Source organism: Phycodurus eques, chromosome 10 (assembly GCF_024500275.1).
Source record: "Phycodurus eques isolate BA_2022a chromosome 10, UOR_Pequ_1.1, whole genome shotgun sequence".
NCBI classification, from domain to species: Eukaryota; Metazoa; Chordata; class Actinopteri; order Syngnathiformes; family Syngnathidae; genus Phycodurus; species Phycodurus eques.
Genome location: NC_084534.1, coordinates 23,244,566 through 23,264,743, shown reverse-complemented (window position 1 = coordinate 23,264,743; position 20,178 = coordinate 23,244,566). Strand labels below are relative to the sequence as shown.

The 20,178-nt window shown below is 41.2% G+C and overlaps 1 protein-coding gene across 1 annotated transcript; it reads left to right on the top strand.

Annotated features, from left to right (window-relative positions):
• Window positions 1-1,419: 1,419 nt before the first annotated feature.
• Window positions 1,420-18,740, top strand: LOC133408601 (protein Wnt-2b-A-like). The gene is made up of 5 exons (XM_061687671.1): window positions 1,420-1,617; window positions 6,642-6,862; window positions 10,324-10,601; window positions 11,540-11,804; window positions 15,210-18,740. The coding sequence occupies exons 1-5, from the start codon at window positions 1,493-1,495 to the stop codon at window positions 15,437-15,439; spliced, it is 1,119 nt and encodes a 372-aa protein (XP_061543655.1). The 5' UTR covers window positions 1,420-1,492; the 3' UTR covers window positions 15,440-18,740.
• Window positions 18,741-20,178: the final 1,438 nt, after the last annotated feature.

The window sequence follows — 20,178 nt, the reverse complement described above, 5'->3', positions numbered from 1 at the left end:
GCGCAGCTTGCGGGAACAACCGAGGATGACCGCACCGGTGTCAGCCGCACACTGACAAAACAAAATTAAAATAATAATTTTATTACAAAAATGGGATTTATTTTTTTTTTACATTTTTTATTGCCTTATTTTCATGCAATAATTTGTCAGTTTTTAATCTGCACTCATATTGTTATAGTTTATATCATTTATGATGTATTATTCCTTTGAATAATTAGTTTTTAATCTGGTGTGATTTTACTTTTGTTTTTGTGATTTTTATTTCTTTTTCATTACTATTATAAAACATTTCTACCAGTTAATTTTTTCACATTATTAATAATTTAGTTTAAAATGTACCATTTTAAAATTCTATCATTTTTAATATAAATCATCATCACGTTTCATTCATTGATGTTTGCAAACACGATGGAATGGCACCTTTAATAATTTATTTTTCACGATTAAATACATTTATAATAATATTAGTTTTACAATAATTCAGTTTAAATTCGATTTTTTTATTTTTATTTTTTTAAATGCAACTGTGGTGAACGTAATAGCGAAACTCCAGCCGAAACCCCCAAATATCCTCCTCCTCGTTGAATTTTCACCCACGTCTGCTTTCAGATCACATTCCCAATTCGTGGGCCAACAAACCAACGCTTAGTGAATGGTTCTCCACGACGACAGTAAGATGCCGGGATCTGGACCAATCAGAGTCAAGCCGTTTTCCGTATTTAAATTGAGGGAAGATGAGGGATCCAATCAGAGCAAAGCTCATTTCCACGTCACATACCAACGGGAAATCCTGCCGTTTCAACTGACGGGCAGAAAAGACCAACTAAAATGGATTGAAAAAGGACATTTTGGGCATTTTCATCCCAAAACATAATGAGGCGATGAAAGGACATGAAAGATTATCAAAAATAGTTCAAACAAATTTGAGGGCATGGGACCTTTCATAATTGATTTTGTTATTACCCATTCATCAGATAGATGGATGGATGGATGGATAGATAGACAGAGGGTGATAGGGTTCAACTAAAAATAGCGATACTGATGATGTCTTGTACCTCTCAGAAGGCGGTGGGCTCGGTTATAAAGTGAGGTGGTCGCAGGGAGGGTCGGTGGGGGGGGAGTGGGTGTGTCACATCCCATCACACACATTTGACACACGCGCTCGTGCGTGCCGAGTGTTTGCGCATCTTCAGTCGCGCACCGCGGATTTATATTTTCCGTGATATTTGTGACTACTCATGAAGTAACTTGAATGAATGAATGACGTTTTAATCGTCACTTGAGCCGACCCGGCGTGCATCAAGCGGCAGGCCTGCGCGTAATGACGCGCACTGGAGCGACCGGACGCGGACGGAACGCTGCGTGGGACTCACTGACGGAGCTTCTGCACAGAGCTTAAAAGACTATTTTTTTATTTTTTTTGGGGGTGTGGGTGGGGGGGTGGGGGGTCATTAACGATGGACGCCGGACGAGCACCGAGCAGCGACCAAACATGAGAGAGAAACCTCCGCACTCCACGATGGGCTTGAGGACGCTGCGTCGCAAATCCAAAGTCAAAGTGTACTTGCTCATTTGGCTGCTGCTCGTCTGCACGCCCAGAGTGGATTCGTCCTGGTGGTGAGTGACCATTTGCTTTCAGTTAACCTTAAACGTCTTCTCATTACACCCGAGACCGATTATTATTATTATTATTATTATTTTTCATACATGCATTATTAGCACTCGAATTTGACACTTGTGAAACTTGTCCAGAAACACTTACGTCATATCTGCATGCTGAGAAGCGAAATGAAGAAATAATCGTGGGAATTAAATAAAATAATAACGTATAGTATTACAAAGGAATACACATGCATACAAATAAAATAAATTCATAATTTAAAAAAAAACAACTAAAAAATAAATGCAATAATAACAAATGTAAACAAAGAAGGAAATAAATGATACAAAATTAAATGACTAAATATAAATAATGCTATTAACTTGTGAAAATATTTTAAAAATTTGCAAATGCCCATTCAAAAATAATGACTGAAAATAGATAATTCAAAATCTAAAACAAATAAGAAAACAGCAAAAATGAAATACAAATGATTAGTATTCAATGCATATAATTACCAATACAAATTAAATATTTTAAACCAGGATCAATACAATTTAAAGCAATTATTACAAATTATAATTAAACAAATAAAAAAAAATCCATCGATTTTCTGTACCGCTTGTCGTCATTCATATAATTAAAAATTAATAATAGAAGTTAAACAGGTGGCACAGTGGACGACTGGTTACACAGTTCTGAGGACCGGGGTTCAATCCCCGGTCCCGCCTGTGTGGAGTTTGCATGTTCTCCCCGTGCCTGCCTGGGTTTTCTCCGGGCACTCCGGTTTCCTCCCACATCGGTTAATTGAAGACTCGAAATTGCCCGTAGGTGTGAATGTGAGGGCGAATGGTTGTTTGTTTGTATGCGCCCTGCGATTGGCTGGCAACCAGTTCAGGGTGTACCCCGCCTCCTGCCCGAGGACAGCTGGGATAGGCTCCAGCGCGCCCGCGACCCTAGTGAGGAGAAGCGGCTCAGAAAATGGATGGATGGAAGTTAAACAATCAAATGAATAAAAATAAAAATAACAAACCTTGTTTTGGAAAAATTATTGCAAATAAGAAAAATAAATAACGATAAAAAAACCAAAATACATTATTAGCTCATGCTCCCATTAAATACTCTTCAATACAAAACAAACCTTGACAACCAATCAGAACATTATGCCATAACAGATTATTAAATATAAAACCATGAAACATAAAACAAAAATACATAATACACATAATTACAAAATGAATAATACAAACATAGCAATAAACAACAAGAAAAAAGATATAAAACCTAATTAAAAACTATACATTCTCAAAAATAAATAAATAACAATACAAAATAATGCAAATAAATTACAACCCCAATTCCAATGAAGTTGAGACATTGTGTTAAACATAAATAAAAACAGAATACAATGATTTGCAAATCCTGTTCAACCTATATTTCATTGAATACACTACAAAGACAAGCTATTTAATGTTCAAACTGATAAACTTGATTGTTTTTAGCAAATAATCATTAATTTAGAACTTTATGGCTGCAACACGTTCCAAAAAAGCTGGGTGAGGTGGCAATAAAGACTGAGAAAGTTAAGGTATGCTCATCAAACGCCTGTTTGGAACATCCCACAGGTGAACAGGCTCATTGGGAACAGGTGGGTGCCGTGATTGGGTGTAAAAGGAGCTTCCCTGAATTGCTCAGTCATTCACAAGCAAAGATGGGGCGAGGTTCACCTCTTTGTGAACAAGTGCATGAGAAAATAGTCCAACAGTTTAAGGACAATGTTCCTCAACGTACAATTGCAAGGAATTTAGGGATTACATCATCTACGGTCCATAATATCATCAAAAGGTTCAGAGAATCTGGAGAAATCACTGCATGTACGCGGCAAGGCCGAAAACCAACATTGAATGCCCGTGACCTTCGATCCCTCAGGCGGTACTGCATCAAAAACCGACATCAATGTGTAAAGGATATCACCGGATGGGCTCAGGAACAGTTCAGAAAACCAATGTCAGTAAATACAATTCGGCGCTACATCCGTAAGTGCAACTTGAAACTCTACTATGCAAAGCAAAAGCCATTTATCAACAACACCCAGAAACGCCGCCGGCTTCTCTGGGCCCGAGCTCATCTAAGATGGACTGATGCAAAGTGGAAAAGTGTTCTGTGGTCCGACGAGTCCACATTTGAAATTGTTTTTTGGAAATTGTGGACGTCGTGTCCTCCGGGCCAAAGAGGAAAAGAACCATCCGGACTGTTATGGACGCAAAGTTCAAAGCCAGCATGTGTGATGGTATGGGGCTGTGTTAGTGCCAATGGAGTGGCTAACTTACACATCTGTGAAGGCACCATTAATGCTGAAAGGTACATACAGGTTTTGGAGAAACATATGCTGCCATCCAAGCAACGTCTTTTTCATGGATGCCCCTGCTTATTTCAGCAAGACAATGCCAAACCACATTCCGCACGTGTTACAACAGCGTGGCTTCGTAGTTAAAGAGTGCGGGTACTAGACTGGCCTGCCTGCAGTCCAGACCTGTCTCCCATTGAAAATGTGCGGCGCATTATGAAATGTATAATACGACAACGGAGACCCCGGACTGTTGAACAGCTGAAGCTGTACATCAACCAAGAATGGGAAAGAATTCCACCTACAAAGCTTCAACAATTAGTGTCCTCAGTTCCCAAACGTTTATTGAATGTTGTTAAAAGAAAAGTTGATGTAACACAGTGGTAAACATGACCATGTCCCAGCTTTTTTGGAACGTGTTGCAGCCATAAAATTTAATGATTGAGTTAATGATTAATAAAGTTTTTCAGTTTGAACATTAAATATCTTGTCTTTGTAATGTATTCAATTAAATATAGGTTGAACATTTGCAAATCATTGTATTCTATTTTTATTTATGTTTAACACAATGTCCCAACTTCATTGGAATTGGGGTTGTAGAAAAGAATCCCCCAAAACATGTATTCCATGGGGGAAAAAAAACGAGATTGTGGGCTGTTCCTAATATTTTGTTTACCTCATCCACCTCAATGACGGCCCTCAAACACACACGCAAAATAATAAACACATTGTTAAATGAGTGTCCGAGAGCGTGCGGGCATACCTAATATTTTGGCCGGTGCTTTGAAGAAGATAAATGGGGTGGTGGTGGGGACGTACCGCACCGCCCCTATCCTGTCCCATCCATCTTTAGCAGGGACTTAAGTGTCATCAGGTGTGGGCGCCGGTGCGTTAACAAATGAGCCTTGATCACTTCTTCAGGTTTTAACAGCCTGCAAGGAAGACAAAAAAAAAACACACACACACACACACAACAACAGCAGCTCAGCGAGCATCAAGGCATCAAGGCCCTTGTCCTTTGGCTTTTTTCCGACAATTATTGCCAAAAGATGAGCTGCCACCAAATGAGTCTTGAGATATTAGCCTGATTGCAAAATTTAAAGTAGGTCACGAGAATCACACAGTTGCCTCTCTTTTGTTTGGCTTTTTCTTTGTCTTACGGCTTTCGTTACCAAGTCAACCAGGGGCGGATATACCCGTCGAACCCTGAGTTAAAAAAAAAAAAAAAAAAAAAAAAAAAAAAAAAAAGTGACCGCGCGTGTAAGCCAACCATAAAGACAGTAAAAGCGTGTGTTGTATTTTCACTCGTGGAGGCAGAACTTCATCACCAAGCTGCCAAATCGACGACGATTAGTGTAGCATCGGCAAAAACGAATGGGATGACACTATTCACACGATTTCCTGTAAGACATTTTTTTAAGCGAGACATTTTTTTCCCCCACATTATAAAACAGTTCCCATGTTTTCATAACAGCCCTTTGTCCAAATACTTAAAGGATCAAGAATTACACCTTTTTACAGTTTATTGAAAAAATCCCAATCGTGTGAAATTCCATTACTTAGACTACAATTCTATACAATACGCTCTTGCATTACTAATATTAGCAAACGTGAATATGCGCACCTGACAAAATTCTATGCAGCACTGCTTACCTCTTGACTTTGACATGACAGCAGGGGCGTCTCACCCGCAGGCGGATACGGGTGTTTCAGACGGTGTAGTGTCACTTGAAAGTGGCTCTGGATCATCAGCCATCCTAGTTGACCAATTCATGTGTGGAGGAACTTGATGTGAAAATTATGTAAATTAGCCCAACTGTTACATCACAGCGGGGCATAACTGCATTTTCAGAAACAGGCAGCTCACAAACGATTAACTTGGGTGTTTAATTTCACACTTGGCTGGCGGGCAAGCACTTGTATACAAGTCGTTCATCCAGTCAATATGTCCCCTTCAAAATCCGGAACCACCATGAGGCGCCTCTCTCTGTCTAAGTGTGTGTCCTCAAGTGTCTTTTGGCTCGGCCGCTGCGAACAAGACAATAAACACAAGGAGTGCCCTCGCTCAGCTTTTACCACTCGGCCACACCGTTACACTCCGACGAGCTGCGGCCATAACGGGAGCGGAAAATGGGCGACACGCAGCGATTTAAAGGGACTCTTGTGTTAAACGGTTACTCGTACTGTACACCCGCATGTGATCGCCCCCTTCAAGCATTGCACTAAAGTCAGTGATTATGTCGTGTGTGTGTGTGTGTGTGTGTGTCTAAATGGAGAAGGAAGCAATAGGCCTGTCACAAGCGAGTTACTTTCTCACTGAACGGGAGGAATTTCATAAGCTCTCCTCCATCCTGAATGTGGCATCCAGCAAGGCCAGGAAACACAAGCACAAGATTTAAAAAGTAATGGAAAATACAAGAAAAAGAAAATGTGCTCATAAAAATCCTTAGTGTCATATTTAGCAATAACATTACAGAGCTTGTATACGAATAGTCAGAGCCACACACACACGCACACACACACACATATATATATATATATATATATATATATAGGGGCAGGCATATCATTATTTTCCATTTATATTTTATTTTTGATACAAAAGGGGCGCTTGATAAATTTGTGATCACATTCTATATACATTGTTCTTTTTTTAAATGACAGAATTATAATTTGTTTTTCAAATCTCAACAGGTACATCGGCGCGCTGGGCGCCCGGGTTATTTGCGACAACATCCCGGGCCTGGTCAACAAGCAGCGGCAGCTGTGCCAGCGCCACCCGGACCTGATGCAGTCCATCGGCGAGGGCGCCAAGGAGTGGATCAAGGAGTGCCAACACCAGTTTCGCCACCAGCGCTGGAACTGCAGCACACTGGAGCGCGACCACACCGTGTTTGGCAGGGTGATGCTGCGAAGTGAGTCGGTGCAACTGGGATGGGGCATGTGGCTCTTTTCCAACGTGTGTGAGACACTCCAGTTAATCACCCTTGTAAATGTCTCCGCCGCGATCAGATAAGCACATAATGAATGGATGTCTCATGAATAATTCTGCTGTATAAACACAAAGAGGTGTTTTTTTTCTCCTTCTCAGGGAATAAGCGAAAGTAGATTTTCTCTCTGAAAAAAAAAACAAGCGGCGCAATTGAGAGAGCCACACTGGTGATGTATAAACAGTAACAGGAGATGTAAATATTTGGGGAGATGTTTTCTGGCAGCCGGACAAAGCTTGACAGCCTGACATATCGCCTGTGTTCCACTCGGTTGTGTGAGCGGGAATGAGGACAGGAGGTGGAGGTGTGTGTGTGTGTGTGGTGGTGGGGGGCTCAATAACCCCCGCCCCACCCACCCAAATCTTCTCATTTCTCTCAAATGAAAACAAAGCCCAGTGAATGAGAAAACTTCCACATGTGCACAAGGAAAAAGGTGAAAGGAGAGTTGACCGGGCTGTGATGTCATGGCTGACATGCTGTTATGCCTGCTACAACCCACCATACATGGACTGAACTCTCAATGTATTGAACAATAGCTTCTAGAAAGAGCGATAGCAAAAAATGAAATCAAAAATCAAAAATGAAATCAACCAAACAAGACTATTTAAACCACCGGTGTCAAACACAAGGCCCGGGGGGCCAAAACTGGCCCGCCAAGTAATTTCGTGTGGCCCGCGACAGCAAATCATCTGTGTCAACTTCCATGATTATTGGTCAAATTCTCATAAAATAATAACAATAAATAGCAGCGTTGAGACATTGCAAGCATTTTCTGTTTATGGTAACGTGAACAATAGTTGAACAAACTATTATCCTTGACTTCTGATTTCAAAACTAGGTATCTATCAATTTGTTGTGCGTATGTAATAATGAGGTGACTAAACATTTCTATTGTTTCACAGTCAACGGCCCTCTGATGGAAACCGTGACGACAATGTGGCCCGCGACAAAAATGAGTTTGACACACCTGATTTAAACCATTACTACAACTATTTTGACCCTACCGAACTACAATCTGTACTCTTACTATGTCATCCAGTGGCCATGTAATAAACCAACCAAACAACAAGACTCTTTCGATCATTTGGACAACAACTGTATAGTATTAAGACCACACCAAACTACAATCCTTACGGTCTCATCCAATGGCAATGTACTAAACCAAACAAACAAGACCGTTTCGATCATTTAGACATTACAGGTTAAGAACAGAGTCAACAATAACAGACCAGTTAAGTGTAAACGAGGGAAAAGAACACATTCATAGGAATATGAGAAAATGGCCAGCTGATAAAAGCAGAGCAGAACAGGTGCATTTTGAGGAGTGATTTAAATGATGGGAGGTCAGTGCAGTCTTGTATGTGTTGTGTGAGAGAGTTTCAGAGGGTAGGGGGCAACAGAGAAGGCTATGTTCCCCCAGGTTTTGTGTTTGGTTTGTGGTATGGCGAGATGATTTGTGGTGGAAGAGTGGAGGTTGCGTGCAGGGGTGTAGTGGTGGAGCTTGTCTGTGAGGTAGGAAGGGGGCCTGGTTGTGGAGGGCTTTATGGGTGAGAAGGAGGAGTTGGAATTGAATACGTTGGGGAGTGGGCAATCAGTGGAGGTTCTGAAGCACAGGGGTGATGTGGTCGTGGGAGCAGGTGTGAGTAGGAGGCGGGCGGCGGAGTTCTGGATGAGCTGGAATTTATTGAGGCTTTAGATCGGAGGTTGTGCCATTACGGATGCTGTTGCAATTGTCGAGACGGTACACGATAAAGGTGTGAATTACGGTTTAGGCATCAGTAAAAGAAAGTGAGGGGCGAAGAGATGTTTTTTAGATGAAAGAATGCTGTTTTGGTGACGTGACTGACGTGTTGGGTGAAAGTTAGTGCTGTCAAAGATGATACCAAGGTTGCGGCAGTGACGGGAATTGTCGATGGTTAGGTGGAAGTCATTGGCTGTACAGATAAGAGAATTTGGACTGAATATGATCAGGTTTGATTTGTCCCAGTTGAGTTGTAGTTTGCTTGCAGCCACGATTAAATTTCTGAGACACAGTTTGACAGGGTGGAGTGGGTGGAGGTGGTGATTGATTTGGAGGAAATGTAGATCTGGACGTCATCAGCGTAGCAACAGAAACGGAGAGTAGGACGATGCATGGCAAAATGGGACGAGATAAAGGTTGAAGAGGAGGAGACCAAGCACTGAGCCCAGGAGGACACCTGGGGGCAGGGGGGCAGTTGAGGAGGAGCAGTTGTTGATGAAGATCAATTGTTTTCTGTTGGTGAGGTAGGAGTGTAACCAGGCGAGGGCGGCGGCGATGATGTTGAAGAGTAACTGCAGGCGGGAGAGGAGGATGGAATGGTTAATGTGTCAAAGGCAGCTGTAAAATCAAGGAGGAAGAGGATGGCGAGTAGGCCGGAGTTGGAGGAGATGAGAAGGTCATTTGTGACATTGAGGAGAGCGGTTTCAGTGCTGTGTTTTGAGTGGAATACAGATTGAATTTGTTCGTAGACATCATTATTGTTAAGGTGAGATTTGCTTTGTGAGGCGATGACGGTTTCCAGGATTTTAGAGATGAAAGGAAGGTTTGAAATTGGCCGGAAATTTGGGTTGAGACTGGGTTTTTTTTTTATTACGTGGGTGACAGAAGCCAGTTTGCGTGAAGGTGGGACCGAGGCAAATCTGAGGAATGAGTTTATAATTCTGGACAGAAGCAGGGAGACAGTGGGGAAACAGTGTTTAATGAAGGAGGATGGTATAGGATGTAGTACACAAGTGGAAGTTTTTAAAGAGGAGATAATATTTGACAGCTCAGCTAGGGAGACAGCAGTGCCTTATAAAATGGCGATGTACTAAATCATCCAAAAAAAGACTGTTTAGATCATTTACAAAACTATTTAGACCATACCAAACTACAATCCTTACTGTCACATCCAATGGCAACGTACCAAACCATTAAGACAGCAAGATTATTTAGACCCTTACGTCAAATTAGACGACAATCTTTACAGTTACTGTCATCCAATGGCAATGCACTAAACTAGGCCGACAGCAACAGGCCTATAGCCTATCTCACACAAAGACCTTGCATAATTGGGGGAAAAAAGACATGTTACATTGCTATCTTCCTATTACATTTGTCATGCTCACTATACTGTTTCCTGGACAACTGTGGAGCAGAGAGGTTAGATGCTACACAAATGAAAGAAAACACAAGGGGAGACGACAGGAACAGTCACAAACTGGGGAAATTAAAAGAAAAACAGGACTATAAAGGAATATCAAACGATTATTTATACACATTGAGTTGATAATTTAATCACTACTCTGTATTGTATGTAAAAAGATACTCACAGGTAAATCTACTGCATTTGGTGAGATATCCCACTTTTTGCTCTTCTCACCAGGCAGCAGAGAAGCAGCATTCGTGTACGCCATCTCGTCCGCTGGAGTTGTCTACGCTATCACACGGGCATGCAGTCAGGGCGACGTCAAGATCTGCAACTGCGACGGGCACAAGCGCGGCCAAGCCAGCGACCACCGGGGCAACTTTGACTGGGGTGGATGCAGCGACAACATAAACTACGGCATTAAGTTTGCCAAGGCCTTCGTGGACGCCCGGGAGAGGATGGTGAAAGACGCCCGGGCACTCATGAACCTGCACAACAACCGCTGTGGAAGAATGGTGAGCTGTTGTCCGGTTCTGATAAAACTGCTGCTATAGCAGCATCTTTGGGGTCTGCCAATAACTCTGTCCCAATTCAGCCGAGACATTCATCAGAAGATCCAAACTACGTGGTCTACGGTGACAAGATTGCATTTTGACCCTTGTGAAGTGCATCAGTCTACAGTTGTTTTCAGTTCTGATAAAACTACTGCTATGTTAGCATCCTCGCTAATATCTTTGGGGTCTGCCAATAGCTGTCCTCCAAGTCAAAGGCTGCACGCTTGGGAAGATCCATTCTGCAAGGTCTATGGAGATGATATTACGGGTCAACCCTCCTTAAACGGGTCGGACTAGTTACCAACCAGTTCTGATAAAACTGCTCCTATGTTAGCTGACTCACTAATATCTTTGCTGTCCTCCAGGTCAAGGACGGAGATGACATATTAGCAGGAATCTCCGAAAAAAGAGTAATCTCTTTTTAAAAGCAATGGTAGTTGGTTACAAGCTAGCATTAGAAAAATATTAGGGTTTAAGCTCCCACAAACATATCTGGCAACAGATGAGTTAAAAAATATATATATTTTTTTCATTTGTGTCTCTATACTTAGAAGTGAAACGCAATGAAACTACTGCTATTTTAGCGTCCTTGCTAATATCTATGGGGTCTGCCAATGGCTGTCTCCCAATTCAGGTGACGTACCCTTTTGGCAGACCTAAGTGATCTACAGAGGCGACCTTGTGCGTCGACCCGTGTTCAATTTGTCGGTGTCACACTTGGGAGAGTTCCTGGTCCCTATTAACCTAATGGTCTTGTGTATAGGTCGGACAGACCATAGTCTGCCCTCAAAAAAGGACTTCTAAAAGAAGAAATAACATACCTCGCAAGGTTGATCACACCTTGGCCACGGGGCAACCTATCAGGCTTAACGCCCTGTCAACTCTGACCTCTGCTGCAGGCGGTCAAGCGCTTCATGAAGCTAGAGTGCAAGTGTCACGGTGTCAGTGGTTCCTGCTCTCTGAGGACCTGCTGGCTGGCCATGTCCGACTTCAGGCGGACGGGCGACTACCTTCGCAAGAAGTACAACACAGCTGTTGAGGTGACCATGAACCAGGACGGCACCGGCTTCATGGTGGCCGAGCGTGACTTCAAAGGGAGTACCAAGAACGAGCTGGTGTACGTGGAGAATTCTCCGGACTACTGCCTCATGGACCGAGCAGCAGGTATAAGAAACATTCTGTATAAACATCAACGGGCACATTAAGAAAGCGAAGATAATTTTTTTTAAAAGTGTGGGTTCATGTAGGTGTTCCTAATGAGGAGTAGCGGCTTGAGAGTGGAGGTGAAAATGCTCGATCTTGGGAGAACCAGTGCTGACAAATGTTTCGGTATAGCTTCTGAAGCGAAACAACAGATGTGAATGGCTGGTAATATGATTTGAATAGGGGTACCTCGGAAGGTGTAGATTCTCGAGCGCTGCGCAATAACCAATACAGAGTAAGAGTACCTCAAAAAGTGTAGTTTGTTTGAGTAGGGTTACCTCAGGAAGTGGAGCCGATTTTAATTGGTGTACCTTGGAAAGTGTAGGTGCTTGAAAGCTGCGCAACAACCAGTGTGGATGAATAGTGGGATGATTTAAGCAGGGCTACCTCAGGAAGTAGACATGTTTAGGAGGGCTACCACAGGAGCTGCTCTAGTTCTGCCAACAACCACTGTGAACGAATGGTGAGTACATTTAAGTAGGGGGACCTCAGGATGTGGAGGCGATTTACTTGTCATGAAGTGTCCATTGAGTTTTATCAAGGTGGTTTTCAGGAATGTATTGTTAAAATATGCATTCAAAGATTTAGATTTATATCTGGATCTACTTTTTGAAGTTTATTAAATAAGCAAATAGGCGCTCGATGCCACATCGCCTTAAAAAACAAAACGGAAATGAGAGGCGTCAAGTGAAGGTTCACATTCCATCACAGCTTAAAGTCTACCTATTTGCCCTTTCCCATCCGCTTTAATTCCCACCGTTCACTTTGCCTTGTTAAGGGTCCGTCTCCTTGCTCACATCCAGTCTCTTCAACAGAGCGTGAAGGCGCTCGGCAGTTCTTTTTTAGATAACGTAGTGCACATTTAAACAGCATACCGTTGCTCCTCCCTGGCTTTGGGCTGATACCTGATGTAATGACTCAAAGGACAGGTTGTTAAAAAGGGATCTTAAAAGGAGCTTGTGATGCCTCTCTTTGCTGCTAATCTCCATTGTGTAGGAATTCACGGCCCGGGGATACATGCAGGCTTATTTTTCAAATCCGTCCTTTGGTCACTTTTAAGTAGGGATCCCTCGCAGCCTGAGGGGAAATATCTCCTCTTATCCCTTCTCTTTACATCAGGGATACTCGGTCATTATGGTGGCATGTGATCTTCACACCTGAACATAGCTTTGGGTTCTGGTTGTAGAGTATTCGAATGACCTGTCTGGGAATGTAACCTCTGTGGGAAATATGATATTTCACTCGTCTCAGATTTCAGCATCACAAACACTGGCATCTTGATTGGATGGTAAAATGTTACATCATTCTATTATAATTTCCCTGACAATTTGAAGGCAATTAATTGAGAATACTGACTTTAAAGCAGATAATAAAAACACCTACTGACATTGATTACTTTGATAACCTCAGCTATCTGGTGTAAGATGTCTTCAATATCGAGAAGTCCTGGCTTGAGTGAAAGTTATAGTGAGACAAGACGAAAAGAAATCGACTGAGAATTGTGAAGGTTAGAGCGTCAACTATAAACACACACTGACTGATTTTAAACCTGAGCTACCTGGGTATCTGCTTTAAAATCTCTTGCAATATTAATAATCTTCTTGGTTTGACATTGTAAGACCATTCTCTGACAGTTTGCAGAAGATCACTTGAGAATTGTGGTTGTAAGAGCGCAGATTAGAAACAGTTATGTGAGATAACCCAGAAAAGACTGAGAAATCTTCACAATGAACATGTACAGGACATTTGAACTCCCCTTCTTGGTCTGTCATATGTAATAAATTATTTTAAATATGGAACATTTTTGCGGCACGGTGGACGACTGGTTAGAGCGTCAGGCTCACTGTTCTGAGGATCCGGGTTCAATCGCCGGCCCCGCCTGTGTGGAGTTTGCATGTTCTCCCCGTGCCTGCGTGGATTTTCTCCGGGCACTCCGGTTTCCTCCCACATCCCAAAAACTTGTATTAATTGGAGACTCTAAATTGCCCGTAGGCATGACTGTGAGTGCGAATGGTTGTTTGTTTCTATGTGCCCTGCGATTGGCTGGCAACCAGTTCAGGGTGTACCCTGCCTCCTGCCCGATGACAGCTGGGATAGGCTCCAGCACGTCCGCGACCCTAGTGGGGAGAAGCGACTCAGAAAATGGATGGATGGATGGAACGGTTTTGATATGTTTGAAGAAATTAAGAATGGTGAATGCTAGAGCACCAACTAGAAACACAGACTTCGACTGTAGACCTAGGTCACTTACCTGGGCTATCTGGTGTAAAATATCTTCAAATACCAAAAAAAAAAAAAAATAATAATAATAATTTCATAAAACTATGACGTTGAGAACGGCAACTGCTAGAGCGCCAATAGACAGATGCACTGACTAAATCTTGAGCTACCTCGTGTGAGAGCTCTTCCTATGTACAGTAGGTAGTACAACAGGATTCTTGGTATGACATAGAATAGTGATTCCCTGACAGTCTGAGGAAGATTAGATGAGAACTGTGTCTGTTAGGAGTGCCGATAGGTATGTGAGAAACTCATAAAAGATGATCAATAATAAGAAATCTCATGACAATTGAACTTCCCTTGTTCTTGGTGTGACATTGTGAAATAATTCCATTAATGTTTGAAGAAATTGAGGAATGATGACCGCTAGAGCGCTGACTAGAAACACAGACTCTGACTGTAGACCGCAACTATCTGGGCTATCTTGTGTAAAATATTTTCCAGGATAAACATGATTCTTGATTAGACATACTGAGATAATTTGATTAAACTTTGAAGTAGTTGAGAAAGACGGGTTGTGGAGTGCCAACTAGAAACAAGAACTGATTATTTCTTGGGCTTAATAGTGTGAAATGTCTTACAATATAAATAGGCATCTTAGTTTGACAGTAAGTAGTTCCATAAACGGCTGAGGAAGATCTGCTGAGACTTGTGACTGTTAAGAGTCTTGACTAGAAACAGATATGTGAGATAAACACGTAAAACAGTCAACTGAAAAATCTGTTCCAAGTGTTCACAATGAATTTTTAACTCCTCTACCCTGTCTGTCTTGCGTAATAAATCCTTCAAAATAAGTACTGTTTTTGTAAGTCCTGTCAAGATAATTCAATAGGAGTTCAAAGGAGATTGGCTAAGAACTGTGACTGCTACAGTGCCAACAAGAAACACTAACAGACTTTGACTGTTGACCTCAACTACCTGGTATCACATATCCTCCAGTAAAAGTAAAATTTTTGGTTTGACAATTCCACCTGAGAATTGTGACTGCCAGACTGCCGATTATAAACGCTACTTTAAAACATCAAAGCTGCAGATGAGCGGATGTTACGCCATGGCAATAATCGACCCCTGTTTTTGTCTCGCCAGGTTCCCTGGGCACGGCAGGGCGCGTGTGCAACAGGTCGTCGCGGGGCACCGACGGCTGTGAGGTGATGTGCTGCGGCCGGGGCTACGACACCATGCGCGTCAAACGCCTCAGCCAGTGCGAGTGCAAGTTCCAGTGGTGCTGCACGGTCCAGTGCAACGACTGCGAGGACACGGTGGACGTCCACACCTGCAAGCCCCACAAGCGACCCGACTGGCTGGACATGACCTAAGGCCATCAGGCAATGGTGCATTGTGGGACATGGAGATGGGATTTTTTTTCACAATGAACATTTGGCCGAGGATCTTTACTGATCGATGCTAAAACTGGAAAATATGTCCAGGTGTTGATCGTGAGCTGTTTTGAATGTTTCTGACCACTCTTGGAACTTTTGAAACATTTGTTGAAAATTGTATTACACATGCTCCAGTACACAGTACAGTGAACCCCCGCCCACACCAAAATGTTTAGAATTGAATATATTAATACAGTAAATGCCCACGTAGTCATGGTTCGTCTATAATTCATTATTCGCTGAAAAAAAACAACAACATGCATGTCAGTTTAATTGAAGACTAAATTCATCCATTGGTGTGAATCATAGTCTATATGTGTCCTGCGATTGGCTGGCGACCAGTCCAGTGTGTACCCCGCTCTCGCCCAAGTCAGCTGGTACAGGCTTCAAGTTACCTGTGGCCCTAATGAGGATGTACAGAACCGATACATGAAAGTATGTTGAAATGGCACATCTTGACTGTTTAAAATCTTTGTATGTCAAGGAGGAGTCAAGTTTAGCCCGGGTCGGAAGTGGCAATTCTGCAGTCTTGTGTATGATTTTACTCTGCGGAAATCAAATCATCTGTAAGCTATTTGTTTTTAAGGATAGGGATTAAAATCATAAGCAATTATACAAATTAGGCAGCAGTGTATTGTATATCGTAAACAACTATCTTTAGTTGGGTACTTATTGTACATAATATTGAATAGCTAGCCGTTAGCATCTGATAAGGTGGTAAATTCCAATACTGCAATCCATTACTGTCATCATCTTGAGAGTGAGAGGTTGGAGAGAAAAAGAAAAAAAAAAATCAGCAATTAGTTGTTAGTTAGGTTTCACAGAAAAAAAAGCGAATGGTGAATCGGAAACAGGCGAGCGTTCACTGTACTGATAATAGCCCTCGTGTTTGGCAAATCCATCCTTTTTTTTTATAGATAAACACTGACAGACTTTCCATTTAATAGCAACAGAGAGCTTCTGAAAATGACTGCAATTGTATCTCCAACGAGTGAGGACTTTTCTTGGCGAAAATCTCTGGAGGAAAGAGTGAAAAAAAAGCACCGTCTTGTGTTGATGTTGGACATTTGTTGTTTTCGCACATTCACTTCTGACGCCTCACTGAAAACCTTGTTCATTTCTACCTCTGGTCCCTTGTCTTTGTTTCAATCTTTGCTTGTTTTGATTCACACACACACACAACCTCAAGCCCCATTTTTGTTGCGCTCTCTCCATGCTTGGATGTTTTCGTTGTGGTCGCATACTAAATTTCCAAATATTCCGAGTATTCAGGTTAAGAAAAACTGTAAAACCTTGGCAGATGGCTGCATGTCAGCCTCACAAAGCATTTGCTGGATTACATTGAGAAAAATCAGCTACTTTTATAACCAGTAGAGAGAAAATGGTTGGTACCCAAGTGTGAAAGAAACCCACAACAGTCACCAAAATAACTTGTAACTGACCAAACTCAAGAATTTGATAAAATGCATTTTGACAAACCATAAAGCTTCTGGGAGTATGGCCTTGGGACATATGGGCCAAAAATCAAGGCGCATGCGTTCTGGGCTGCTTTGGTAAATCTGGCATAGGGTGTCTTAAATCTGTGCAGAGTTCAGTGAAATGTCAAGACTACTAAGCCATTCTGGAGCAAAATTGTGCTGTCCGGTGTCAGAAATCTTGTTCTTAGTTAGGTTTTGGAGCTGTTTTGCCGCACCGAGCAGTGTGTGTCTTCAATCTGTGCAAGGTACAATGAAAGCGCAAGACAACCAGGATGTTGCAAAGCAAAATTGTGCTGCCCAGTGTCAGAAACCTTGGTCTGGGTTATGTTCTGGGGCTGCTTTTCTACATCCAGCGCAGGGTGCACAATAAAATCTCAAGACTATCAAGGCATTCTGGATCTAAATTGTGATGCCAATTGTCACAAAGCTTGTTCTGTACTGCCCAGTGTCAGAAATCCTAGGCTCAACCACAAATCACATTACAGGATAATTTTTCATAATGTTTTTATTCATTACTCCTTTTTCATTTTCAAGTTATTTTAGTGACCATTGTGTGTTTCTCTCTTAACATATGGGTGCTAACAAATTTATCCATGTGTAAATAAGCACCTTCGATCAGATATAGTAAAAAACATAAAAACAAACAAACAAAAACGTTATTTCTATTACATTATAAACATTCAAGTGCCTTGTACTGATTTGTCTTTTGACATAAGCCGTAAAATTTAACGATTGTACATTTTATCATTTGATGTTGAACCTCAGCGACCCATGCCATCTTGTGTCAGGTATGGTACAAAATTAATTCACCTCTTGATGTACAGCAAAAATCTCTCCAGTTTGAATTTTACATGGACAAATATTTGGTCCTTTTATTGATGAAGTGTACAAAACCAATGCGCCAACCAAAAATAAATTAAAAAAAAGATGAATATGACTCACTATTTGCCGGAATGCTTTACAGACGGTACATTCCTCCTGGATTACTTTGGTTAAATGTGACCACTCATCTGGCAATGGAGAAGACATCTGAACTAGTTCCTGTCAAGCTGGATAGTCTTTCCCATTAGCCTGTTTTGGGATTTCAGACAAGAAGTAAGTCAGTATTATAATAATGTATATAATAATGTACATTGTTTTGGGGGGTAGATATATATATATATATATATATATATATATATATATAAATATGTAAAAAAATGCCTAAAATCCATATCATCTCTCACGTTTTAACGCAACGGAAGTCTTTGGCTACTATTACATTTATTGTTTCATGACCATACGTAGTATATTTCCTCATATACAGTATTTACTCAACAGCAAAACGAGGTCAAAATCAATTAGAGGGCAGGACTTTATTTTAATCATATCAAACAACAATATATAGTTGTCTATTGTTTTTAATTTATTTTTTTTGCCACAAATGTAAATGTAAATATGTAGTTTTCATGGGGAAACCTTGCATTTTTCTTTCTGGTAAATCTTGTAGTTTCAAGCAAAATATAGAATTTGTAGTGCAAAATATTGTTTTCTGGCTGAATTAGCAGTTCTTTGTGGAAAAATGTTTTCATTTTATGTCAAAATCTAGTTTTAATGGTAGGATAACTGTATGTCGTTTTGATGGCATAACAACATTTTTGTGGCGAATTAGTTTGCTTTGGAAAATCATATTTTTGTTGTAAAATGTCAGTTTAAATCTAGTGATTGAGACAAAATATGTTTTTGGGCAAAAATGCTGCATTTTTTGCTGCAAAATTGTTTTCTTGGCTGAATAAAATATGTCATTTATATTGTAAAATCCCGTGTTTGTGGCAAAATATATAGCTTTCAACAAACAAGCCTGTATTGTTTTTTGTTTTTGCTGGACAGAGCGACTGAGCATACATTCCTCGAGCTCTAAATAGTGTAGAAGAAATGAAGTATTAATTGAAATTGAGCCAAGAAGGAGCCTCAAGTTGGGACTTTTCAACATCTGGTTAATGCAGCCAGAAGTCACGTTAAGCCCCGCAGAGAACCACTCAAGGGGCCTTTGACGGGCGCTACTAAATGAATGTGACAACAAGCAGCAAAATGCGGAACGTCAACACATTTTTTCCGGGGAACGAGAGCCAACCTCAAGTGTTTTTTTTTTTGTTGTTTTTTGTTTTTGACAGAGGAGGCCAAAATGACGTGCAAGTCAAACAACAAAAAGAGAATGTAAATGTTGAGAGCGTCGGTTGTGTTTATTGTACAATAGGAAGGCGAACTCGATCTTGAAATTCACAACGCAACATCGAAAAGTCCCCAAAACATCTGTTCCAAGATGCTGTTCGACACATTCCAATTGGAAATAAACTGTCGCCATGATATATAAAACCAATATTAACTGTATTGGCAACATTTGAAGTGACAGTTTAACATTATTAACTGTCAAAAAAGTGGAAAATAACTTATGTAAATGACAAAGTCACATCACCTCACTTTTTAACATTTTGAAGTGTGAAAATGGGCAAACCACTGACAATTAAGACATAAGCTCACTAATTCTTAACTTTAAGGGGACATATTTGAAAAAATGACTTTTGAATGGCTTTTATACAAATAGTTGTGTCTCTGGATTGCCTGCCAACCCATCAAGTGTGAAATTACACAACCCTGTCTATTTCTTCAACCGAATTTTGAGAATTTTGACATCACAACTTGGCGAATTTACATGCACAACCACCCCAACAATGAGTTTCTGTGACCATGACATGATCAGCTAGGCTTGGTGAAGATCCAGAGCCCTTTTCACGTTGAAGAAAATGTGCTCATTCATATCGAAAATCCTTGGTGTCATTACATTACATTAAAAGGGACGTATTGTGAAAAAAGATACATTTAAATTACTTGTATGTAAATAGTTGGGTCTCTGGAGTGCCTGCCCACTCAAGTAAATCTTTTGTGAGCTATTTCTAAAAATCTGTCCGTGAGCAAGACGTTTTCCACGTCCACCCCACTGTTACGCAACTAATTCACATAACCACCACCACACTGAATTTCTTCATCCATGACTTGAAAAGCCAGCTGGGTGAAAATCCCCAGCCACTTTCAATCGACATCTGATGTCTACATTAACTAAAAAAAACTAAACCCCAAGCCACTTTCAAGCGACATCTGATGTCTACATTAACTAAAAAACTATCATGCATAAACACCCACATCCCCCACAGGTACGAC

Coding starts and splice junctions, on each gene's coding strand:
- LOC133408601 (XM_061687671.1), top strand. CDS start 1,493: ATGAGAGAGAAACCTCCGCACTCCACGATGGGCTTGAGGACGCTGCGT. Junction 1,618..6,641: donor AGAGTGGATTCGTCCTGGTG/GTGAGTGACCAT, acceptor AAATCTCAACAG/GTACATCGGCGCGCTGGGCG. Junction 10,602..11,539: donor ACAACCGCTGTGGAAGAATG/GTGAGCTGTTGT, acceptor CCTCTGCTGCAG/GCGGTCAAGCGCTTCATGAA.